The 27,073-nt window shown below is 35.9% G+C and overlaps 1 protein-coding gene across 11 annotated transcripts in view; it reads right to left on the minus strand.

The window, feature by feature from the left end:
• Positions 1–313: 313 nt before the first annotated feature.
• HECTD1 (HECT domain E3 ubiquitin protein ligase 1) overlaps positions 314–27,073 on the minus strand; it is a 65,066-nt gene continuing 38,306 nt past the window's right edge. For 4 of the 11 annotated variants that reach the window (XM_075503071.1, XM_075503069.1, XM_075503077.1 and 1 more), the window contains exons 22-42: positions 26,360–26,683; positions 25,745–25,911; positions 25,405–25,581; positions 21,824–22,660; positions 18,298–18,519; positions 16,423–16,556; positions 14,343–14,499; positions 13,274–13,496; positions 10,602–10,656; positions 10,181–10,363; positions 9,624–9,834; positions 9,419–9,504; positions 8,150–8,277; positions 6,016–6,217; positions 5,734–5,871; positions 4,871–5,478; positions 3,686–3,764; positions 3,481–3,574; positions 3,024–3,174; positions 1,656–1,800; positions 315–1,274 (exon numbers count right to left, since the gene is read on the minus strand). In XM_075503071.1, coding sequence (XP_075359186.1) covers positions 1,137–1,274; positions 1,656–1,800; positions 3,024–3,174; positions 3,481–3,574; positions 3,686–3,764; positions 4,871–5,478; positions 5,734–5,871; positions 6,016–6,217; positions 8,150–8,277; positions 9,419–9,504; positions 9,624–9,834; positions 10,181–10,363; positions 10,602–10,656; positions 13,274–13,496; positions 14,343–14,499; positions 16,423–16,556; positions 18,298–18,519; positions 21,824–22,660; positions 25,405–25,581; positions 25,745–25,911; positions 26,360–26,683 — 4,459 coding nt within the window. In that variant the 3' untranslated portion in view covers positions 315–1,136. Of the gene's footprint in view, positions 1,275–1,655; positions 1,801–3,023; positions 3,175–3,480; positions 3,575–3,685; positions 3,765–4,870; positions 5,479–5,733; positions 5,872–6,015; positions 6,218–8,149; positions 8,278–9,418; positions 9,505–9,623; positions 9,835–10,180; positions 10,364–10,601; positions 10,657–13,273; positions 13,497–14,342; positions 14,500–16,422; positions 16,557–18,297; positions 18,520–21,823; positions 22,661–25,404; positions 25,582–25,744; positions 25,912–26,359; positions 26,684–27,073 lie in introns of all 11 variants that reach the window. The other 7 variants (XM_075503074.1, XM_075503073.1, XM_075503072.1 and 4 more) reach the window with 5 other exon arrangements.

Raw genomic sequence — 27,073 nt, forward strand, 5'->3', positions numbered from 1 at the left:
TCAAGTAAAGCTGAATCAGCTGCATCATCTGACCCAGTTTTTATTCCCATGTAATGAAGAACTATAACCTCAGGTCACACGGGCCCACCGAAGAGCACAAAAACCTGCCACATGCAATGTTATCACTGCCAGACTAGTTCTTAAAAAGTTGCCCTGTGTCATTTTGAAAAGACTTGAGCACAGAACAAGTTCGTGAGATCAATTATTGCCATGTAGTTCTTTTAAACCTTGAAAAAAGTATGGCAGATTGTTCAGAACATGTGCAGAGATTTAATAACATAACTAGCATTAATGAAGTATTCAGAGGAGACAGTTTTGTATGTTGCAAACATTTTAATGATTACTTTTGAGCTTACACATTGGGTGTTTTTTTTTTAAACTTCAAACTGCAACAAGTTAAATAAATGTTTATAATATACAAAGAAAATACAACCAAAAGTAAAACTTGCTTTAAGTGTGCCTTGCACTAGGACCCAGTGTTTTTTAATAGCTTTATTGTTGAGCTGCACAAACACACTTAAGGATTTGATCTTTATAGCAGGGCATTTGAGAAATCAAAATATATTCCCACTTGAAAGAAAAAAAAAAAAGAAAAAAGAGGTTGTGCATGATTATATGCAAAAACCCACTAAAATACTCCAATAGTGCAGGCACCATTAAAAAGAAAAAGCTGGAGATGCCCAATAACTCTAAGTTTTAAGGAAGCAAGTTTCTGACCAGTTAGCTTAAAGCCAGCAAAACAGGGATCGGTGATGGCAACTGTAGTGTACAAGGTATTAAATGACAAACTTTACACAAATACACTGTTAGAAATTTCTATCAGTGAACACTGAAAATCTGATGATCTGTTCTTTGGAACAGTCAAACAGAACCACCTTAATTTCCAGTTGTGCAAGCCCTTGAAGCATCACACAGTGTTCTGTGCCAATTTCTTGCTGGCTGTGTAGTTAACAAGGATTTATTTTGTCATTAGCAGCTAACAAACTTATTCCACATGTTCCTAAAGCCTCACAGGTGAAAAAAAGGCAAGTCTCATCAGAGCACAGCGTGGAGATCATATTTTTTTGCACACAAACACAAGAGGCTTCGCTAGTATCAAAAAACACTTTCTCATGTCCCATACTGCAGTCAGCGGCTCAGTTGAGATGGAAGCCTTTCTCCATTGTAGCAGCTAGCAGGCGCTCTCTCATAATCTCCTCAGAAGAATACTCAGGCAACTTTAGGTAATGCACACACGTATTCACAGAGGGATAACTTGCATCTGTAGCATCAACCTGAGGAAAAGAAAGAACATTTTTTACTGCAGTTGTTGACAGCACTTGATATGGAAGTTAAAAGTTGTAAGGTCCTCTAATTCATGGCATTCACTGCATACGTAACACCAGTTGTCAAGGAACAGTAGCATCAGGAAAGCTACAGACCAACTTGTAAATGTATTTACTTTATATGTACATTAATTCTTTTATATTCAAATACGCGTCAGAGAACAGACCTGAAACAGAGGTTAGTACTGAAAGCTTAGCATAGTGTCATAAATTAAAAACTGGGGAGAGGGAAGGAAAAGAAAAAAAAAAAAGTGTTATTTCTTAATGTAGCAATGATTCAATTCAAAAGCCAAAATAGTTGGTTTGAAGGGCAACCTGAAGAAGTCATACCTTGCGTACAACAGTGAGCCGGGGATGTAGGTTTGCCAGTCCTCCTGGTGGGAGTGTTGAACAACCAGTGGTGAACTGGAGAAAAGCCTTCCTTTCATCCGAAGACATACCACACAAGACTCTCACAAATCGAAGGAATCCAGGGCTTAAAATAAATTAAAATAATTAGTTATGATAACATCACAAGAGAGTGGGTTTTTTAATTTCCCTTAACTTGAGACAGTACAATTATGATCTTTAGTCACGTCTAAGCAGTCATTGTAAGATTCTAGTGCCTGGTCAGTATTGAGTTAAGAATAAACCATCATAAAACCCATAAAAACACTTCCTTAATCTCCTTGCTGAGTATTACACAGAAAAATGTAGGACTTTTCTCCATACTTATCTTGGAAGCGTTATTTGGGTATCTTGCGTATGAATGGGTAGAGAAGTAGCCAGAGCTCAAACCTATTCTATGAGAAGAATCCAACTGACTATAATCTTAATACTTTTTCTGTACCACTTCTGTAGGATAAAGCCACTTCAATTTATATGATTTCATTTCTATCCTGTGAAATACCTTCATGCGAATAAAATAGGAAAAAGGTAACAGTCTACAATAGATCTTCAAGGAATTCTCCAGATACCACTGCTTTCATCCATACCAACCCAGGGAACGAGGGGGGAGAGGGTATGAAGAAAGCACAGCCTGCTGAAACATGCCCTCGGGTATCAGGCACTGTAATCTCAGCTGCATCTTTGCGTGCAAGACAGGGTCAATAAAAGAATCGTTCCACACAGTGTCTTAGACTGATTCGGATCCTTCAGCATGCTTATACTAACACAGTTCCAGAAATAACTTGTATGTTATTGCTACCAAACATGACAAGCAGCAAAAAAAACCAAACCCAGCAAACCCCAACACATCGAGACCACCTCCTGATAGCCAATAACCAGTATATTTGTTCCCTGCATAGTATATTTTCTTTTTTAACTACACTTGAAGAGAAAGAAATAAGAAATAAGGGACAAATAACAACTATACCCAACTGAACAGAAATTATAACCACCACCAAAGATGAAAGTAAAAACTCTAAAATGCCATTTTTAATAGCCTGTATTAGTTAGCTGCCTTTACATTTCCACTAGTTGCTCACATTTTAATACTTCAATTTTTTTTATCCTCTCTCATCACAAAAACACCAAGTACCTTCTAACCTATCTGTTGTAACATACACGGTTATTTCATGTAGTTTTAGACAATCACTTGCTCTTCAGTGACCACCAATCCCATCCAATTTGGCATCTTCATTTAATGAACATTCTGGACATTTTGTCACTTCACATATCTTTTAGCGACTATTTTAAAATCACTCAGAATATAAGTACCTATCTCGTGTATATCCCAGTTTAGGTTCAGTATAATTGATGATATCCTCAGCTGCCCAAGAAGGTGATTGATTTCCACAAAGAATCATCTGAACTTCTTCATGGCTGAAGGAACTCAGCTTCTCCATTGGGAAGACTCTGTTGAAGCCATCTTTAATTTACACAAGACAGTTATAAACATAAGTCAAAAGAATGTTTATAAAATAATGTCAGCATTTCTCTTATATTTTAATCAAACCAGAATCAATCAACAGTTTCTTAATTAAGGTAAACGGAACCTCTTCAAGATTTAAAATGGCATCACTAATGCAAAGGTGTTATGAAATTAATATCTTATCTATTGCATTCTTAAAGCGTGGTTTTGAAAGCCATTCTACGCCACCACCTTAAACCAGCACACCCTGAACACCAATTAGTCCACCTAACTGCATATATATTCTGCCATATTTAAAATTACCTCTGAATGCCTCCATCTGTTTCTGTATACCAGTATGCATGCAGAAGTCAAACATGAGATCTACATATTCTTCTGCATTATCCATTGTTACAGTCTGCAAAGACAATAGATAAATACTGTAAGAATTCACTTTGCATCAGAGTTACTGCTGAGATAGTAAAAATTTAACTGCTGTTTAAATTGTAAAGGTAGGTTGTTTCCTTACCTCATCTTCACCACCTGGCTTGAGATCCACAGCTGTAAACCCATAAACTTTGGACGAAGGGCAAAACTGAAAATTCAAACTTCAAAATGCAAAGATGGTTACTAATTGCAAACAAGTCTGCTACTGCTTTTGCAAATACACCAGATTCATAAACTGCACCCCACACACCTGAAAGCATCTCACTACATTTCAAACCACTGTTTTGTGGATCATTTTGTATATGCATGAACAGTAGTACCACAGTACAGAACTACAATTAGTAATAGACTACACAGATAATACATGTTTCAAATCTATGGTATGCACATGCGTGTACTCACCCACTATTTATTTGGATTTGATAACCCTTGAAAATGTCATAGAGTTTGGTATCTTTAAGTGATCAACTTCAAAACTACTCAAACTGTCCAATTCAGTTCACAAACTCAAAAAATCCTTTACATTAATTTCCAGCACTAACAGTTACCAAGCCACTTAACATATTAGACATTTGGGCCCTTCAATGGTACTACTTGCTTTCTCTCTATAACAAGCCATGCTACAGTCCGCAAGGCCATAAGCAATTACTGAACTCTGACTATGCAATCCTTGTGGCACAACATGATTTTAACAAATAACCCATAATATTAATGGTAGAAAAACTACTGTTGTTTCAAAAGAAATAATTTAAAGCTACAAAAGATGACATCCTGACACATGTTTACACAGGTAGGAGCACTCTTATGTCTTTTAACATTTGCTAAAAATTAACAAATGTTCTGTTTAACATGGATTCAAACACTGCACTGCATGTCTATTAACACAATCTGAAATTTCAATCTGTCCTCTTCAAAAGCTCTCCAAAAAACTGGATAAATTTCAATAGTTGTCATAGCAAAGAAATTACCAATTCACACTTTTCTAAAGGTCTTTACAAGTATTTGGGTGTTTCTAGAGAGTCATACGGCACTGCAATGCAGCCACATTTAAGTTTAAAAATTAGGAAACTGAGCAAGTGAGAAGAGAAAATCCTCAAATTAAGAATATAGCTACAGATGGCAAACTGGATCTTGCTGCATCTCTAATGATTCCTCCTTGCAACGATACTATTTAAAATGAAGAAATCTTAATTTTTAATTATTCATGTTGTCATTTGTCTCTAACACAACACTTTGCATATTTATAAATAAACATGAAAACTCTTACCCCAGATCCTCTATGCTAAGTGGAGGCCCCGAACCTGATGGATTCTTCAGCATTAATTCCTGTAGTTTTGTGTTCTTTTCATCTTCTGAGAGACTTTTGTTGCTTAAAATTTGACGCCTTTTAATTGCAAGGTCCTTAATTTCTTTTAGAAACCTAGCTCTGTGTGGATTTACTAATTCAAAGTCTTCCCATGTTAAAATTCCATTAAACCAGGCAGGTGGTTTAGGTTTTGGTGGATCAAGAATAAATTCTGATTTGGAGTCTTCTTCCAGACTTCCTACCGACAAGGAATCATGCCCTTCTTCTGTAGAAGCCTCCGACTGACTTTCAGTACAGTGCAAGTCTCTGTCACCCCGTGATTCATATATCAACTTACTCATGTTATTTTTAATGTCCCCCATACACATGAGTTTAAAAAAAGGCTTAGAAATGGGTAAATCCACAAGTCTATTGTCCTGAATGCATTTAGCCAAGAAAATTCCAAGGAAATGAAAGAGTTTGGTTATTCTTTCAAGTTCATCACTATCTTGTGGGAATGGTGCTGTGAAGAGTCCACATGATCTCTGTACATAGTAGCCAGGGGGTTTCAATCCACCACCAATATCAACCTGATTTAAGAGATACACAAAAAAGGTTGACATTGTTAAAGTTGAATTTATTTATGTATCTATGCTGTTTAACTTACTATACTCTACTTCTCTGTTAAAAAGAGAACAGATAAGAAAGCAAGCTGTGGAGCAGAGTGGTCATTCTTGACCATGATGAGTGGTTGCTCACTGATGATGTGTTCCTTCCCTTCCTGGATATCTAGCTCATTCTTCTTTTATACAAGTACTCCGTTTAAAATGCAAATTGAAATATACCTGACGAGACTCATCATCTGGAAAGTCATCATCACAAAGCCAAGCTCCCAAATCTGTCCTCTGAAATTCTGCTGCCACCAATGCATAAAATTCCAAGGTAGGACCCAGGCCTGTTCCTTCCTCCCCTAAAAACTCAACCTAGAAAAACATAAGAAATGTTAACAATAAAAGAAAATCCTAGTGAAAGGTTCAGTGTTGGTTATGGAACAGGATATTCAATATCCCAGCCAGTAGATTAGAAATAGCTATCTAACCTTGCTCTGCTAGGCAGATATGCTTTACCTCTAGAACAGATTTTCTGTCTGCATGAATCTGCATGACATTTTCTGCCCATTCCATCAAGGATTCACCTCGCGGAACTTTCACTCTTTCGTGCTTGAGGCGTCCAACTCTGAATTCTCCCGGATCATCACGTCGTACTGTGCTTGTGGTTCTTGTCCGTTCAACAGTGGCTTCACGTCTGTTCTGTAGCCATACAATTGCCCTAGAAAAAAGAACCAAAAACCAGTTGTATAAAACTTCGATGTCTACCAGCAGGAAAACTTGAAAGTAGCCACTAAGAAAAAGTTATCTTGTTAAGTACTACTTACTTCCTCCTATTTTTTTTTTTAAAGTTATATATTGAAGTATTTCTCAGAAACATCCAAAATGCGTAAATATGGGCTGCTTTGTATTTTATGAGTTTAACAAACTAAGTAATTTTTAATTACTACGAAGGGCCAGCCATAACTTCAGATATAATAGATAGCACCAATGAAAACATATAATTCGTGATCTGAATCACTATGGTTTTCATATTACAGTGGAATGAGCAGAGGGTAGCATTTACTGTAGTACCTTTTACAGATGCTCAGAACTGTTTATAGACCCTTATTACAACTTCCATTACATACTGCAAGGAAGTTGTATATCACCCCACTGATACTGACCAAGTTTTCAGCAAGATTTACTTACTTACGCACTTATTAGAGAAACATAGAACCAAAGCTGAAGTGCAATCATACACATATAGACCCATATCAGTGAAGGAAGAACAGCCGCCTCTAACAGCAGTACTTAGATGAAGTCAGAGTTAGAAATTCTTACATGTATTGTCATCTATGCAGCAATAAACTATCTACAAAGCTACCATCTGTTGGTTGTTTTGCAAGTATGGTCAAATGTCATGACAGACACAGAGTGTACATACCCGTGTGCATGTACACGCAGAGTTCACATACGGTATACGAGTTTTAAGAACTATTTCCAATATTTTAAGAGCTTAAGAAAGCTCTTTACTTACCAAGTAAATACCATGCAATGTTTCCTGAAGGATCTCTTTAAAATACAGTTTTTCTAAAACATTACCTTTTTTCAAAACAAAACCAAAACAAAAAACCAAACACACATGGTCCAGTTTTCTGGACCATTTTTCCATAGAAGTTCAATTTTTCCATATTAAGATTATTTAAATTGATGTTTTGCAAGACAATACCTTTTTTCTTTTCTTCCTTTTTCTTTCTTAAATGCCTCATTTTACACTCTTCATGAGGCATTTCTACTGCATATTAGACACACAGTAATTTTTGCAACTCACTGTCTACACTTTTCTTCCTCTTTAGAAAAAGAAACAAAAAACCCCAGCCACAAAAACCCTCAAAAAACTAATTCTTCCTTCTCATTATATAAAAGTAAGCTGGCAAAAAGGTTTACACTGTCTACATACTCTCAAGGTGATCACTGCTGCAATGAAAATATTAAGGATTCCTAGGTAACAAAACACTTTAGAGGATATGCTTAAATGTTTTAGTGTCTGGTTTTGTTACAGTTGCATTATGCAGCTAATACTAACTTTCAAAATAGCATCTATTTGTTAGATTTTGTCTATTGTTTTTTTAAGACTTCAGTGAATTAAAAAAATTAACCAAAACAATCACCAAACCATTGTGGGAACTATAAAAGATATGTGCTTTGGTGTTTGTTTTTTTGTTTTTGTTTTTTTAATTTAATTCACATTTATTTTCAGATTTTTTTAATGTTGTTTCTTACTCCTTTATGCAATGAACTGCAACCTAGTCGAATTACTGCCTGATATGATAACCTAGCTAGAGGTACACAAGCAAGTCTTCAGCTGAAGTTGAAAAATGAAATCTCTTCAAAGGAATTTCCTGAATAATATTAAACAGAAGGTAGGCTACTCATCATAAACCTCTAACACAACGAACAAGAAATGTTTCAAGTGTCCAAAAGTCTTTCTGAAGTTTTCCATCTTCTTCTCTTTTTTTCTACTATCTAAAATGCTTTACATTTGGCAAGCAAAACCTGTCTTGTTAGGATAAGGTCCTTCTGTGAATTAGCAATTTAAAAAACTATTATAGTTTAAAAAAAAAGCAGTCTTAATTTTTTTTTTTTTTTTTTTTTTTTTTAATTTTTTTACCTTGATGCTCCAAATGCTGTGCACGTGAAGTACAACTGTCTCGTTTCAAATGGAATTAAGAAAGGACACTTGCTTGTTAGTTGCTCACACCAGTCTGGCAAAGCTCCACTTGCTAGTGCCAAGGGTTCCTGTAGTTTAATGCAAGGAAAAAGAAAAAAAAGTGTTTCTAATATTAGACTCAGGTTGTCCCAACAAGTTTGTAACTAAGTACACAGACACCCAAGTACAGAGTTTTCACCTGTGCTCGAGCAAGTTTCTTCCTTCTCAGCAACTGCTACTTTTTTTTTTTTTCCCCTTTCCTTTCTTTTAAATGCTATGAATGAGAAGTTCACAGAGTTTCTAGGACTCAGGAGTGGACACAGGGTGCTTTGGCACAAACATACTAAAAGCTGTAGTAATCTCTGGGATATGTACTACTCAAAGCACTGTGGGGAGATCAGAGTATACAATTACCTGGAGAGAATTGCTTCTGAGTTTCGCCCAAAAGTGATTAGATACTACCTCCTTGATACCAGAAGACACAAAAGAAACTTTGTGGTAGTAAAGATGATCCCCACTGAAATATTAATATAGTCCCTTGTAAAGTACAAGTATAATAAAAAAATACTGCAGAAATTATTACTACAAAGATATTCAGGGTGCCTGAACAGCCTTTAAAAGAACATGAAAAACTGAACTTTTTTTTTTTTTTAATGAATAATTAGGGCAACTTAACTGCAATTTAAAAAACCTCAAAAAGCAAACAAGAACCGAGCAAGCCAAGAATCTTCATCTTCTTTAAATCTTTGCTAAAGAAAATGTAGTTCTACTGAAGAACTACATCTTAAAGTTTTCCTTTTAACACATCTAACTGACCTAGTACCAAGAATATGTTTTCTAAATGCTATTTTTGAAAGCTTTATGTGGAATGTATAAACAATAAAACATTTGTGAACCCTAACACAATTAATTGCCTTTGTTACAATATCATCACGCAGACTTACATACACACTACATGGTAACACCGATGTTTGGTGCAGAAAAAGAAATTATTCTTCATAACCAAAAGATATAATTCTATTACAACTTTTTTCTTGGTATGTTTTTATTCAGACAAGCCTGTTGTTACAGAATTTACTCATCCAAAATATAAGGATGTAAATATCATATGAAACAATTCAAAAGTCAAAATGGCAAAAAAGCTAATAATTTCAAAGTAAGGAAGAGTATAATAGAGTCTTAAAAACCATATTACATCTATACATTGTGCATAATACATTAATGTAATACCTCAATCTGTTGCAGAATCTTTGTAGTAATTTTTTTGCTTGTGAATTCATCTGGTGGAAAGTTAAACTGAGGGTGCTCATCTCCTTCTGAAAATATCAAAAGAAAATTTTTCCTTTATTTTGTTTTCATAAAAACATTTAAGAAGCTCTGCTAGATAGATGCTAGATGTTTTCATTAAAACATTTAAGAAGCTCTGCTAGCTTACCTTCTTGAGAAGTTCGTGCTGTGTAAGGGTCACTAGCAACTATATACAAAATGCGAAGTAACTGCAGAACATCTTCTACTCCACAGGAGTTCTGCCCACTGCCAGCTTTGGCCTGAGGTTGTTCCTTTGCCAAACTAAGGATATCAGAATTCTGAAGAGTAGAAATGGCCCCTTGACTTAATCCAGATTTTGATCCATGTTCACAAAAATCCTGTAAAAAAAGAATTGTTAAGAATGAAAACTCTGTGTGTTAATATCTTTAGGACTACACACTCCAAGTTAATGATTTGAAAAATCAGAATGGTTACTGTGTTTAACCTCAATACTTAGTTAAATTGTGGATGGTTCAAATCATGATTCGAATGCATTTTAACATGACTATATTTAACAGAAGACATTAAAAAAAAAAAAAGAGCAACAAAACCTAAACTTGATATTGGCATGTGAACATTCAACTTCCCTATCCATGTCATATCCCTCCTCCACAAGAATCTTTAAAGCTGCAAAACAAAGCACACAGCCATTCATAATGAAAAAGTTTGGATGCAGACATATACCTTGTATGCAGCTATGAGCTGGGAACAATTTCTGTTTTTCCTAATACTTTTATTAGTGCCGGTTAATTTCCAGTGGCGCAGGAAAGCTGAGTCTGCATTCTTCTGCAGGTAGGTTATCAAGTCATTCTTTGGTAATTCGTCAGTGCCAAGGTACTGCTCCACATGCTCTACTGACCAGCAACCCTACAACAGGAACCACCAAATGTTGGTTTTTCCTGATTGTAAAGTCTTTAAGATTTCACATGCATTACTTATTGTCTTTATTAAAGGAGCATGCATTTACAAATATACTCACTCATACCCTTTAAGTAATTGAAAACTGTTAGTTTTTTTAATGTAGCATTTCAAAAACTTCAATAAGATTTGTTTTGCTTTTGTTTAAACAGCCATAAAAATATACACAAAGGCACAGAAGTCTTACCATTTTTCCACTTTCTTTCTCTTTATCAGAATCCTTCATTTCTCTGTACATGATTCTAGATATCAAAACAATGAGTTAATATTTCATACTCATAGCACATCCTCTAAATTCTAAAGTTATATATTGACTTGTTAGACATTATTGACATTCAGGTAACATGATGTAAACCAGCAAATAGCAGCTGCTCTTTGCTGCGCAGAACATCTGGGATACCCTGATGCAGCAAAGTTCTTAAACTCATATCTAATTTTCATGATGTCAATATTTATCTTGCAAAGTATTCGATTTATGTTTCCTTAAGTGAGGTTTGAGTAATCAAACAACCTTCATTGTGCAAATTTCCCAAACCAACTTTAGGTTCTTCACTACGCACGCACCAGCTCTTTGAAATTTTGAAGTTCTAGGGTAGTTTGCTGTGTATTAGCTTAGGAGATTACACATTTACAACCATTTCTCATGCTTTCTAACTAGAAAACAGTTTTGTTACAGCACACAATTTTTGACACAAGGCAACTCAGAAGATAGGTGCAACACACAAGCACTGCTGAAATCTGAAATACAAAGTTCAAAAAAACTGCCACCACCTTACTGCAGTTCTTGCTTTCATATTGGTTAGTTTTCTAGCATGACAAAAGTTACACTGGTGTGGTAAATGGAAAATATACACAATCATATAGTCTTATAATTTCTGTCTATTACTATAAAGCAAGTAAGGTCAAATTAGGGTAGAAAGAATAGTCGAGGTTGGAAGGGACCTCTGGAGTCCTAGTCCAATACTCCTGCTCAAATGTTATGTGTAAACGGAATTTCCCGTATTTCAATTTGAGCCATTTTCTTCTTGTCCTTTCACTTGTCGCAACAAAGAAGAGCCTACGCTCTGTCTTCCTTACTTTCTCCCATCAGGTATTCAGACACATTGGTAAGATCCACAAGCCTTTTTTTCTCCAGGCCAGACAGTCCCAGATCTCTCAGACTCTCTTTGTATGATAGATGCTTTAAGCCCTTTAATCATCCTAGCAGCCCTTTGCTAGACTCACTCCAGTGTCCGTGACTCTTGTACTGAGGAGCCCTGAACTGGACAGAGCACTCCAGATGTGTCTCACCACTGCTGAACAGCGGGGGAAGATCACCTCCCTCAACCTTCCTAATGCAGCCCAGGATGCTGCTGACCTTCTTTGCTGCCAGGGTGCATAGCTGGCTTGCACTCAACTTTATGTCCACCAGGACCCTCAGGGTCTTTTCTGCCAAGCTGCTTTCCAGCCAGTTGGCCCCCAGCCTGTACAGGCAGTTATTTCTCCTCAGCTGCTAGACTTTGCATTCCCCTTAGTGGAACTTCACAAAGTTCCCATCTCCCCATTTCTCCAGCCTGATGAGCTCTCTCAGAACAGCAGCACAACCATCTGGTGCAACAATGACTCCTCCCAGTTCTGTTTTGTCTGCAAGCTTGCTGAGGATCTGCTCTATCCCATCATAGAGTTCATTAATGTAGATGTTAAACAGTATTGGACCCAGTACCGACCCTTGGGGTACACCACTAATGACTGGCCTCCAAGCTGGACTTCATACCAATCTGATCACAACCATCTGAGCCTGGCAGTTCAGGCAGTTTTCAGACACTATCTGGTCCATACTTTATTAGTTTGTCAGTGAGGGAGAAAGCATTGAAAGCCCTGCTGAAGTCCAAGAAAATACCATCTGCTGTTTTTTCCTCATCCACTGAGCTAGTCATCTTATCACAGAAGGCTATCAGATTGGCTAAGAATGATTTCCTCTTCATAAATCCACATCATCTACTCCCAATCACCTTCTTGTCCTTCATTGTTTGAAAATGGTTTCCAGGACTATTTCCATCACCTTCCCAGGGATGAAGGAGAAGGTGACCAGTCTGTAGTTCCCTGATCTTTCCTGCCCTTCTGGGGGAGAGGAGTGACACTTGCTTTCTTCCAATCCTCAGAAGTGTCTCCCAATCACCATGACCTTTCAAAGATAACCAAGAGTGGCCAGCTCTAGTGGGTGCATCCCACTGGGTCCCATGGAATTGTATTCCTGTTTCTTTAAGTGTTCCCTAACCTTTTGCCCTTCACATCCCTCACCGGATTTAACTCCAGATGGGCTTTGGCTTTCCTAGCCCCATACCTTCATGCTGAGACAATGCCTCTATATTTCCCCTGGGTCACTTGGCCCTTCTTCCACCTCTTGCATGCTTCCTTTTTATGCTTTGAGTTCTGTTGGGAGTTTCTTGTTCATCCACACAAGTCTCAACTGCCTCTGCCTGACTTCCCACACATTGGGATGGATTGTTCTTGAACCTGGAGGAAGTGATCCTGGAAAAATCAATCACCTGTCCTGGACCTCTCTTCTCTCTAGGACTATATCCCCATGGGATTCTTCCAAGAAGATCCCTAAGCAGACCAAATTCTGCTCTCTTAGTCAATTGCTTGACTTGTGAAATATTATTAACAAGTCACAGTTGAGCATTAGAGGTTATGACACTGTTTTGTAGTCACAGCACTAGCTTTAAAACCAGTAAGAACATCCTGACATAAATGCAAGAAAAAATAACTCTAGCATTAATTCCTACAGAGGAGGAAGAAAAACTTCACATTGTTTCACACCCTTTTCCTAATCGGTCACAGTGTTCTCTACACGGAATAACAAACTTGTGAGCTTACGTGTACGTTGGCTCCCAAATACGTCTAAGTTTGTCAGATTTCACGTTGCCATTACAGGAAAGCTGTAACAATTTCTGTACATAGTAAAAGATGGTTGATCGAAAGTTTGTTAAGGGCAGTTCTACTTCTCGAGTTGTTCCAAGACCTGAAACTTTCAAGGTAAGTGCTAAACGTGGCGAAGGCATGCACTCAACCTCTTCCAAGAGTTCTGAATGAGGTGTACCTGCATGTGAAAAATCATTTGAGAAGCTGTTAATACAAAATATATAATGCATGACAAGTTGGTTTAAACAGTAATAAAGTGGCTTAATAAGGAAGTGTGAATACTTCCTCCACACATACCAAAGAGATGATACTGAGTTGCAACTATGAACTATATCTAAGGGCTGTAACTGCAGCACTTCTCTATGCGAGTAAAGCTAACAGGAATTTTTGAAATCCCTACTGATCCTTCTGTCTTGATAATATCCCCTTTAATATTATCGCACTACATGCATTCTTCTTTTCATACACAATTATCTTCCTGTTGTATTAACTCGTTTCAGTTCACCAAATCAACAATGGCTAGTTTCCACATAAGCTAAACCTACGTATTCCTTTCTGTAATGAACATTGACTACACCCACACTGCTAAACAAGAATGAACTACAGAGCAAGATCAGGTGCTATGCTGCTGGTTGTGCAGACTGCTGAATTACGATATTAGCTTTCCCCTTGCCTCTGCTTTGGACTGTTTCAACAAGCCCTCTCCAGTCAAAGCTCTCTGGGTAGCTCAACACACAGATTATTCCCTGCAAGTGGAACCAGACATAGCAAGAGACTTATCACTAATCTGAGTTAAATTAATGAGTATGCTTATTTTACACAGCATTTAATTTACTTTTCCCTCAATAACGCTTGGACCTGCAGAGGTAGATGAAACCCTTATTCAAACAGAGAAAAGTCGCACAGCCACAAAAGCATGTTGTACTGGTTCATAGTGATAGGATCCCCACAGCCCAATGGGCCCTTAACAGTGAGTCTCCACCCTAAAGCCAGATCAAGTATCACAAATGTCTTGTCAGCATACCTGGTGGAGGGATTTCTAAGTCAGTTGTCTGCTGAACATTAGTACGACCAGGTCTTGGGTCAAAAGCAGGAACCAGAGCAGAAAACTGCCGTTTCAATACATAATCATCATCCCATGTTCTTCTACGGCCTCCTTTGGTTTCATACTCCTCTTCTTCCTAAAAAAAAGTAGTTATTTTTTAGATTCTGCTACAAAAAATCATTTGATCTGAAATGTAATAGTTAGTTAGGGAATAGAGCAGTCGTGTAAACTAAAATTGACACAAAAGAAATCAAAGCTGGCACGTAACAGTATTTATTCCATTTAATTGGTCAAGCAGGAATCAAAAGAATTATCAAAATCACAGACATACAGAAATCAACATAAATTGGCTAACCTTACAACAGGTGTATTTACAATTTCTGGAAAGAATGAAGCTTTCCATGAAGCACAAGAACATAGGGAAATACAGTATTGTAGACCAGCAAACTTTGTGTAGATATTTTGTGTATTCCACAAACTTTGGAATATCAAAGATTCAAATAAATCAATGGTGTACAAATAAACACATTAACTTTTCTGAAACCAAGAAGTATTTTTTGAAAGTGTATACATATATTGGTATACAACGTATACACATTTTATCCAGAGATTAAATCAAATACCAAAATACTGGAACTATGATGGTGGGAAGAAATCTAATTTTCAGTAAGTCTTAGCAAGTATTAATTGCTTATGACTGTTCTACAATAAGTTTTTAATCTGTTCAACGCCTCATGGAGAAGAATTACATAGCATATCAGAGGGATATGCTATACTTGGGTTCCAGAACCCAAGAAAGGAAAATTTTCTTTTCCAGATCTGATTCTTGCTGCGTAATCTTAAATAAAGGCTAATTTAGCTATTTCCGCTTCTTCCCATGAACAACAATAGTAACTACATTTAATAATTTCTGAAAAGTGATCAACAATCTACAAACTAAGGTGGTTGTTTGCATTGTAGATCCATTTAAGTAGCATTGGCTTTTCCCATTCCTAACTTCCTATGTTTGTGCAGATAGTGAAATAACGAAATATTTAGTAATGTATTTGAGTTTCTATTAAAAGCGTAACCATAGTAGGTTAGAGTGCTAAACACTTTGGTTCAAATGACTAAAAGTTGTGCATATTAATTACAAGAGGAAGTTTCTATAATTCCATAAAACAATATTTACATTTATGTAATAAACATTAAAGTATCATTAGTGAAGTCTTATATTTTTTCTCTTAGACCTTGCAACATCCATTCTGGTCATTTCAATGGTGGTAGAAGACCAAGTATTCATCATACCACTGAAGAACCACCAAATGAAAAGCTAAAACTCACAATAATGTAGGCAAGACCCATGTGGACTAACCTGCTGGGTTTTGCCTTTTTTTTTTTTTTTTTTTTTTTAAAAAATTTTCCTCTGGCATACTTAAATTATTACAGTTTGCTTCACACAGGCCTATAGTTAAACACATCCCAGAACCGTATCATTACAAAATTCAGCAGCCTACCCACAGTTACACCATTTCATCAGCCAGTGAACTAGTGATTCATCATTTCTACTGTCTGTCAACTTGTTCCCAGGTTGTTTTTAAGATGGTAATTCTGACCTATGAGGTCTCAGGGTGTGCTGGTGTTCAAAAACACTCTTCTCTGGAATAAACGTTGAAGGTGGTACAATCAAATTCATACAGAAAGGGGACTGCCCTGTTCGCTGTCCTACGTAGTCAGGTCTTGCAATTTTATCACACCCATTTGAATGCATGAGAAAACAGCTTTCTTCATGAGAAACAGCAATACTCAAAGTATATGCAAGACTGCAGAAAAGGGACAATGACCTATCTTCGTAAAGTAGTACTCAGTTTGCAGCCCCTGAACAAGTATAATATGATTTTAACTTTGGCATTTCATTTAGAGTCTTAATGGATAGGTACTCCAAACTAGTAGTCCTAAATCTAAATACATTTAATTAATGGAAAGATTATAGCTAGGACCCCATACTGCAAAAAATTATATGAATTTTTAATGCATCTGTTAGTCAATTAAGACATCATCTATTCTAAATATACCGTACCATAACTTCCTCATAGTCTTGATCTTCTTGGTTATCATCTTCATTTTCATCATCTTCTTCATCTGGTTCAGGTAGATCCTCATCATCATCTAACTCTGCCAACAGAGTACTAGCTCGGCAGCTATCAAGAAAATCTATAAGACATATATATATATTTACATAGAGAACAAAAGACAAGAATAAATTTTAAAGCAAAATTTTGAAAATTAAAGAATAGAAGCATTGGGAAAAGTGAAAAGACAACAAACAAGAGAAAATTAAAACATTGCTTATGGCATAATAAGATTAAAAGCTGTAATAAAAGCACGCACCTGACAAAAAGTCCAGGGGTCTAGTCAATAGCATAACTAACAAAAGAAGCACTTAACATTTATATAATTAAGAGTGATCAGCAAGAGTGATCAGTTTCTCATTTGCTTATATCAAACATTTTATAATTACACTTATTTTAAATTACAAAAGATCACCAAAAAATGGTACACAAATGTATACTGTCAGATTCTATGTCTAATTAATTTTAAAAACACGTTAGTGATGTAATTTGCACTAACAATGTGTGGCTTAGACCTCAAATTACAATGTAAAGGACATTTAAAATAAACAGTTAAGAGTAATATTTTTAAAGATTCAATTGCTAATTAATTTCTGTAACAAGAAGCTGAAGACAGATAGAAAGTTCAATTTCACCCACCTAGTAGTAAGACTTAAAAACCAACCCCCCAAAACCAGAAAAGAAGTTCACAGCAATCCAAGGCGAACTGGGATGAATCTTTGAACTTCTACATTTTTCTATACACATATAAACTATGTATACCACCCAAACACCCTCTGAATTGTTGTCAACACCCCAACAGAAACTTTAAGGTAACTCTATTTGCCCAGTTCTTTATGACATATTTTAAGACTTGTCACCCAAACAAAATATCAAATGAGACTCAAAAATTAAAAGAATAAAGGGAGATGGCATACGCAGATATCTTAATCAACTGCCTCCAAGAAGCTCAATTCCAATATCCATTGAAATTAACACATATTTTTAAAGCAATTTCAATAGGCTATAGGAGAGGCAAAATAGAACACAATCTTAATCCAATCAAATTTTAAACAAATCAAGTATCTTTTCTTTCAAGAACATCTCACAATCCAATAAACTTTACATTAGGAAGTATTTTCTCATATCTAGCCCAGGTTTTTCTCGACTTCATTTCATCAACTTAATTCCTAGATATTATCAAACTAATTAACTACAACCTTCTTTCACAGTATTCATATCCTGCAAATAACTTCTGTCCTAATGTCTGTTTCTAGTATATAGTGCCCATGTAACTCTGGATTTTGCTCCTCAAATCATATAATTCCATTCTCCATGTCATTTTCATTTCTGTGTTCTTTCCGATTTTTTTGCAATTACTATTATGGTATTGAGATACCTGGAACCCCATATACTATTGTAAGTGTATAATGTGCATAATGGCAGATGCTTTTCAATCACTGAGTAATACAAGGTAACTCACACTGAGCATGTAGCATGCCTATACAACACAATGAGAAATAACATTTTGATTTTAATTAGAGGTTCATATGCAAACTACTTAGATACTAAACTCATTTGATTAAGGAAAAGATTAAGTGCCTAAATAAACTATACCATAAATAATAATAATGTGGAATAGAAACTGCTGAAAATAAAGATCTGAAAACATAAGGAAATACTACTATGTTAACATTATTTTACTTACTGCCTTACAGAACAGCTCAACTTTCAAAACACTTTTCAGTAAATAAACTACTACATGAGAAAAATCATAACAATGGGAGAAAAGGAAAAATCATTAATGGGAAGTCTGCTTATGTTCATTTAAAAATGAAACTTACCATATAAAGAATATTCTGCCTCCTGACCTGTATCGCTCTCACTAGATGTTGATGTTAGGCTAGTAGTTAGAGTATTACTAAGCGACTGACCAACAGATAAAACTGTAGTTGCTGTAGCTACATTGCTGCTGCTAGTAACACTGGATGTAGACATGGTCACTGTTGATGTGGTACCAGTTGTAGTCAGATTAGGAAAACTTTGGGCACCCATAAGAGGAGAAGCTATAGATAAAGATATGGTAAGATAAAATAAATGATTTGATGACTTGAAGAGTACAATTTACATGCATGAGCCCTGTGTTGAAAAATATATTTGGGGTTGAAAACTTATCAGATGTAATGTGTTATTTTACAATAAACAATAACAGACTAAAGGGGAAGGATTTCCCAGTGCAAAAGTGCACCCTACAATGCAGATGCTCACTTCTGAGCATATTCCCTTGCATACATTTAAAACAAATAATTTTATTAAATAAATCCCCAAATCCCACTGTAAATCTGAAATTACTTCATTTCATTTTCAACATAGGAAAAGTATTTCCAAAATCTGTTATTCCAATACTGTGTCTGTCTTTAAGCCTAAAAGGTAATAATTTAACCACTAAACAGCAATATAATTAAAATTATACAGGGAAAACAGTTTAACGATACATAAATGAATTGAGAACAGAACATAAGACAAATGTGAAACTTGTGATTTTTGTGCATTTTTCTGAAGTTCTTAAAGCAGCTCTGACTTGTTATCTTTCACATAACTATTAGCACATATGTTCATGATGGGCAACAAGCCTGACTTGGCAGTACTGCGAAACATGTGACTGAATACCTTACTTATGTTGGATGATTTATATAAATAATTTTCAGAATAAGCAAGCAACAACTAAGAAGTCACCGTAATGCACATTCAAATAAAACACAGTAAATGCATTTTAGTTAACAACTGAAACAAGACTGAATTCACTGTAAACTCAACAGAAAGAATTTCAGGTAGTGTACATAACTGAGTATAAGTTATACCTATGTGCAACTACACATCTACATCCCAGTCTTCAAGAACATTTTCTCACATGCTTATCTTCAAACACAAGAGGTTAATCACATGTTTGCACGTGCAAATTTGAGGGGTCACCGATACTTAAATTTAAACCATATGTTTTTCTATCTACCTTTTCTAAAATTTATCAAATGCAAGTTTTGCAGTTTTAAAGTAAACATTTTCATTATTGCAGCTTACGTAAACTGAGACACTGCTTTCTTAAAAAAAAATTAATCTAAATTCTGAATTTCAGGCTATTATTATCGAGGTTTGCAAAGGTAACTACCCTTGAAGAAGGATACAATACAACAAAGATTCTTCCCCTAAGTGCATTTGGTAGCTTTCTGAGAAAAATAAATGTTATACTTTCTATTTGTGGTGTTTGTCAGATAGTCCTTTCTTTTTTTTTTTTTTTTCCTTAGGAACATAAGTAACAGTTGGTAAATAAAAATATAAAAATGCAATCAAAAAAATCAGCAAAGGTGACCCAAGCAGGGATAGCACTTGAAATTATTTCTATGCGTGGGGAGGAAGAGAGTCAAATTTAAGTTTAGAGTTGTTAATAAGCCTATGCTCATCTCTGTGAAAGCACAGAAATTTTCCAATCCAAAGGGCTTTTCTTTTGTTAATAACTTGAAAATAAAGTGTTCAGTATTCATATCTTCCACTCACTTCTAATTAATAACAGTAAATTCTTTGCTGTTATAATAAACAGAAAAAGCCATTAAGCGTCAGCATTTCATTTGCTCTGAATTCAAGAACAAATTGAAACTGGCTACCCTAGACACCACTTAACTCCTGGCAAATACTGATGTTTTTAAATGCAACCACTACAACAAATCCAAAAGAGACTTAAATCACTAATCATGATTTCAGACTTGACTTCTTAAGTGGGGGGGTAGGGTGGGGGTGGTGGTTTTTTTGTTGGTTGGTTGTTTTTTTGAATGTGGACAGGCCAAAGGCGGGAAAAAAAAAAGAAAAGGAAAAAAAAAAGTCCAAGATTTTTTACAATGCTCTAATATAACTTCGGTGAGATTGCTAAGATTTAGTCTCTGATCTCTTTTTGGGGCACAAGTTCCCATTTACAGTTTCTATTTGTATAAAATGTATAAAACAAAGTAATTCCTACATGAGGGATAATTTTAAAGTATGAATACATTTTAATATTAAATCCAATTTTTAATTTGCCACATTTTTATTTCCAACTTTAGCACTGTATGATATCAAACATTAATGAAATCTGTTAAACATGCTGTTGAAATACCTTACTGTGTTTTTCAAACATTCTCTCTCCCCGCAGCACAAAACTACTTCAGAACCAGAGGCACTGACTATCTGCCTAAAAGGGGATCAACTACTGGAAATCTTCCCTTGAGTATCTTATTCACATTTTTAATGCAGGCTGCAAACATTTCCCCCATGGTATCACAACAGGAATGTAAGAATACATTAAAAAGTCTCCCCAACAAAAAAGAAAAACACTCACTCAAAGGAAAAAAAGTTTAGAAATGCTAAAAGCAAACACCACATTTTTAAATAAGGAAGCACACAAGTTCTAGAAAAGCATGAAAGCTTAACAAGAAACTGAGTGCTTCTTTCTGGTTTGGGTAATCTTACTTTTTCTAGCTTGCCTAACTCATGAAATGGAGCTCTCCAGTTAAAATACTATCACCATTACTGAACAAAATACCTAACAAGGCTGGTTGAGTAACAACTCTGATGGGAGCATGCTGAAAATTCAGAAGAGCGAACTCACTCACAACAAGCAGGTTTACAACTTACCTGCTAATACCTTGACCCTACGCATAATCTGAGAACTTGCAAATGTTAAAGCGTGTACATAATCCCATTTAAATCATTAACTACAAATTTCCTGACACTTAATATGCCTGAACAGTTTGCCAAATCTAAGCCTTAATGACCATACCATCTTTAGAAAATATACACAGTATTAGAGTTCATTCAGTTATTCAGCCTGATAGAATGCAGGAATCTACCACAATTTCATCATGCTGCAGTTTGCTTTTTTCTTTCTACTGTGTTCTTAGTTCCTAAGCTCAGAGACTTCACAATATGCACAAACTGCCTTTCCTGAGGAAAATGGAAAAATAACAGAAATAGGCAGATACAAGGTGAGTATGCAAAATCTACACAGATCAGAAAGCAAGAGTATCCCACATTAGTTACTGTTGCCAGGCTTCCAGTCTTTCTAAACCATACTCTCTCTCTTCCTATGCATGTAATAGACAAATTCAAATTATTTTCTATTTGATGGGTACCACAGTGTAATCTGACACCACAGGGCAACGTAACACTTTCCAGCTGACATGAACTCTGTGAGCTCTTCATGAGTTCTACAGGTACACACAAGGTCGAGGCTGCTCTAAGTTCATTTCTCTATTAGGCCAACAGAATCCAAACTTCTTTAAGTCTAATGAAAGCCAAAGAAACAACAAAAGCTTCAACTATAAATAAACATAGCTTACTTACTTGCAGTACTCATGACATTTCTTCCCAAAGTATTAGTATTGTTATCACTGCTACTTCGGCTTAAATTCATGTTGTTTGTGGCATTGGTACGTGCTATGTTTGCCACTCTTCGTACAAAGGACTCCAGGCTGGAAGTTTCTCGAGAGGATAAGTTAGGAACACTTGCGCTGGAGCTCATTGGTGCCCCAGCAGCCAACAAAGAACTGACTGAGAGTCTGTTACTTGCTGAAGAGCTTAGAGGTCGTTGGGAAGCTGCTTCTTTATTAGTCAGTTCGGAGACTGAACTCACATCAGGAGAGCTTACACTAACAATTCCCATGGAGATAGCACTGGACTCCCCAGGAGTACGTATTGAGTTATCAGGACCTAACTTCCTCTCTGCATTTTCGTTTCCCATGTCCGCTGTTAAGGTGCTGGTGCTTGCACTGGAAGATGACCCTACTTCGGCCTGAGGCACACTATCAGCGGAAGACAGAACAACAATTGGTTCATGGACGTCAGTGCCTGAAACTATATTTTGCTCCATTACACTTTCTGATCTCCGCTCCATTTTGGTCGAACCCAAGCTGATGTCGCTGCTACTGGCCACGCTACACACAGAACTGCTGCTTCCTTTTCTACTTGAGGAGCCTGCAGCAGCAGTCGTCTTGTCTGGACAGTTGTTTTTCACCAAGCTGCTCCATGACTGCGTTGTGCCTGAAACAGTGGATGAAACAGGTTTGGGTGATGCCGCTGAATCAGGGTCGTACCCTGGTGCAAGCTTGAGGTCAAACTTTCCTTCTGCGCCCATACGGTAAGAGTTAGAGCCACCAGCATCCCAGGTGACATCAATCCAGCCTGGAAAGGGACAGGAGTTTGTGAGATCCAGCAGAAAGCAGACAGGAGCGTGTCAGACAGTAGCTCCACAATGTGGGATCAGCTTCTCATAAAGGTTGCATGTCTGAATTAATAAAGTCACTAAATAACCCTTAATGCCAATTAAAAAGGAAGTGTTTAAATCTAAATGACTTGGTATTTTAAAATATTGTTAACATTGAGGCAGCAACGATGATCAGCCTCTATCTTCAGGGTCCCAGAATCCAGCCAAAAGTAAAATTTCCTTCAGGAAGGAACCTGACCTACTAGATCTCTCAAAATGTTATTATTAGGTTCTCTAATAACAGAAATGTATATTAAAATGTATCATCATAACTTTATTAATATCTGTCAAGGAATTATAATTCTTGCAAGGATATTCTATAATGTTTTTCTTTGTTGGATGCTTGTCGATAAGCATATTTACCTGACAGAAGACATTTTATGAAACTGATTAGTTTGGGATTTCTTATTCTTGCTCTATAAAGTGAAAGAATTAATTTACTGATACTCAGCTTTTTAGTTCAATAATTTACAAAGACTCAAACATTTCTTAGTCATAGGAAAAGTCCTACGGCAGTCAGGTAAGGACTACTTCAAGTAAGAGTTCAGGGTTGCAAAAAGAATACATTTCATAGAATGAAACTTTATACTGGGACCAAAACAACACTGAAAAGAGATGCTACTCTTCAATTCCTTTATTAAATGATTATTTAGAGTACTGGTATTTTTTGAAGAATTAAATGCAATAAATCTGCAATAATGAGGGTAACATGCAAAATTTAGCTAACTAGAACAGAAATGGGGGCAAAACAATTTATTTTTGCTTGTCTGAGTATGTACCACAATCTCAGTCTCACCTAAAAAACTTCCTTCTGGTATTTCTTATTGTATGTTAACCGTAACAAAACTTCGTATCACTGTTTTAATTGATACATATTTTCTTTAAAAATAAAATCTCTAAAGCTCAGTCATCTTCTGTAACCTCAGACAGAAATTCAAAACAAGATGTCAGGTCCAGATGTACACACATTTTTCTTTAATAAAATAGAAGAGAGCTGATTTGAAGTAAAATACTCTTTTTAGTACTGTCAGGTGCACTTTTACCTTATAACTATCCAAAAGTCATCACTTCTAGACCAAAAGAGAAGATCACAGGCAATTTTCTATTTAGAAATATCACTCTGGAGGAAGAGTATTTTAAAACGGATAAAGTTTTCAGATATGATAAGTAGACATCTCATCCCACATGAGGAGGTTTAGATCCCATTATTCTTGTACAATTTTATTCCATCTTCAAGAGCTATATCTGAGTAGCTTCATGTCACTAAACCGCTTAATGGTAAAGTTGTGAAGCAAGTCTGATTTTTTTTCCTTTCTACAGTTTATTTGCCTTTCTTATCATATTAAAAAAAGAAGTTCCATACTGTAGTTAGACAGTATCATTTTTCCCCTTTATGAATATCTGAACAGGCTATTTTGTAAAAACATAATTAAATAACTGTTCTTGTTTTGTATAGTTCCTTCTCCTAAAATATTAATTACAAACAGTTTTAAATATGCACAATTTTTTAATACACATTATGTACTTGGAGTCTTATTGTTCCATCATTACAGGTCTAAAACAGCTCAAGATTTGTCTAAACTGGTCAATAATGACAAAAAAGTCAATGGGATACTATTTTCAAAACTCTGTTTGAAAGACAACTGTGGCAGGAATAAGAGTCTGCTGATACACGTTTCACATTGTTTGGTATCACCATTTCATAAATGAACCTTAATTTCACCTATGCTTAAATGGGAAAGTTTTACTGGAACATAGGAACAAAAACTCTAATTTAGTAGAATTCTACTCACCAATAATACCTAAAGTCTTCAAAGTGAGAATGTAGCTATGGATACTGTTGCATCTGATAAAAACAATATACAGATGACGGAAGAATTCCCTACAAGCTATACTGAATGGCTTAAAAAAAGACTGAAAGTTTCAAAACATTTTAAGACATTGTACTTTGGACATTTCTCCATGTTTGAGAGCTGACAACTCAAACTAGAAGAAATTTTAACATCTGGCTAAGAATGAGCCTAAGAGTGGCTGAAGATGCTTCAGAAACAAGGCAAGTTTTATATACCCCAAAACAGGGGGAGAGAGGGGAAAAAGGTGGAAAGCACGTTCAGCTGACAAGATCATCACCTCCTCAATATCTTAGCTTCCTGACTTCCCTGGTTGTTGCAGGTTTTTATTTTGCTCCATCAGTTAATTACTTTTCATGCTCTTAATTAAAAAAAATAACAGCTTGATCCCAATGAAGCTAGCAAGGTAGAAAAGGTACAGGATACAACAGAAGTCAAGAAAAATATTGCAAATGCTAAGCTAGAAGAAATGAAGAAGGTAATTATAGATTTTGCAGGCCCAAAGCTTAATTAATCTGTTTGAATCAATCACCTTCATATACTTTTTCTTCTTTGTAACAGATGCCTAAATAACAATTTGGTATTTTAATTAAGCAAAGCTCTAGAAAAGTTTCATTTACAGCAAGAATTTTTTTCATGCATTAAAATGGAATTGCACAAATGGACCACAACAGTTGTGGTATTTGAGTTCCTTCTCCCCAAAATATTTAAAATTTTATCCACTTCTTCAAGACATTACAAAGGAAATACTTTAATGCTACCCATTCCACATGAACTAATCATGCTACAGACATTTACAAATTTGTGCTCACCGTTATGCAATTCTCCTGTAACAGTGCCTTCACCCTGTGGGCTTCCATCCTGATCTCTCCATTTCCAATCAATTCCTCTGATTACACGAGCTCCTGGAACCATATATTTCAACACCTGAGAACGGACCAAACGTCGCTGCCTTCGCAGATTTGCTTCAGCTTCTTTAGCAGCTTTTCCTACAAGAAAAGTAAATTGAAATGAAAAGACTTAAAAGTATTGAATGGGGAATAATTTTGAGCTTAAGTTTCTAAGCAAGTTCCAATGCAGAAGTTAACCTGCTTTTTCACACTGATTTTTATATTGTATGTTCACATTGGATGTACACATTCTTTTTCTTACCCAGCTGATCTTCACATACTCCATTCACAGTGCCATAAAGTTCAAATCCAGACAGGGAGAGGTAGTGTGTTTGCCCACTGGCATTCTTTCCCATCTGTTTTATTCTAACATGTCTCCAACCTTGTTTCTCATCTTTTGGAGGATCTAAAGGCCATGTTGCTGTAGACCTTTAAATTTATTAGAAAGGGGGTGTGGGTGCGGGACCAAAAAAAAAGAAAAAAAAAAGGCAAAACCAAAAAACCTTAGTACCAAAGCAAACAAAACCATAATGCTGATCATGTATGGATAAAATCTGAAAACTGCCAAGAACACAAGATACATGAAACCTATTAAAATTGGGGACAAACTCTGGATGAGTGCTGGTGATACTATTTTCTAAAAATATCAAACGCAAAATTTGCAATGATGGAAAAGCACAAATGCCATTATGTGAACCATACAGAGAACTTATGAATCACTTATTTTCCAGCCCATCCTTGATAGTTTAGATCACCTACCATTTCTTTATATAGTTACGTTATTACACCTACAGCACACATTAAATTAGTCTACAGCCAAGTACGTTTTTAACTGAGCTCAGTTTTTTATAAAAAGTGGTAAAATACACTAACATACCCTGGTTCGTTGAGACTACAGTCATCAACATGAGTATACAAAGTAGTCCAGTTCTGTCCATCCTTAGATACCTGGAAAACCCAATTTCTGAGAGCAGATCGTCCATAACCTCGAGCATGGCGTAATGTGTAAGCTGATGGTATAACCCAAAGGCCAAGATCTATGGCAAACCAAGCATTCTTATCATCATTAGTATGACAATTGAGAGCTGAACTGTCACGGCTTAGGATGTCTTCTAAACGGCCATAAGGCAGATTTCTTCCTTCTGAGGATGTAACCACTACTAACCCATAGGCTGCTGGATTTACCCACTCATATGCAGTTCTATATTAAAAAGAGAAATGTACTGTTCAATTATTACTTACATTAAAAACAAGTATCAGTAACATTTGACATCTACTGTAAATTGTATGTTACAGCTGAGTTTATTACAAACCAAAATGATTAATATAACTTTAGATAATTAGATAACTTTAGAGATGTTCCAAACATCACTTTACTACAGTGGTTAAAAAAAAAAAGGCAAAAACAACCCAACACAAACAAACAAAAAAACTCCACCAAAAACAAAAAAAAACCCAAACCCAAGCCAAACAAAACCACAGCAAACAAAAACAAAGACCCAAACTTCCCCACCCCTTCATTTCTTAGGTAAGCATACAAACAAATTCTCAACACAACAGAGATTCGTATTTTTCTATTATTTAAGTAGAG

This window comes from Mycteria americana, chromosome 5, assembly GCF_035582795.1.
Source record: "Mycteria americana isolate JAX WOST 10 ecotype Jacksonville Zoo and Gardens chromosome 5, USCA_MyAme_1.0, whole genome shotgun sequence".
NCBI lineage: Eukaryota > Metazoa > Chordata > Aves > Ciconiiformes > Ciconiidae > Mycteria > Mycteria americana.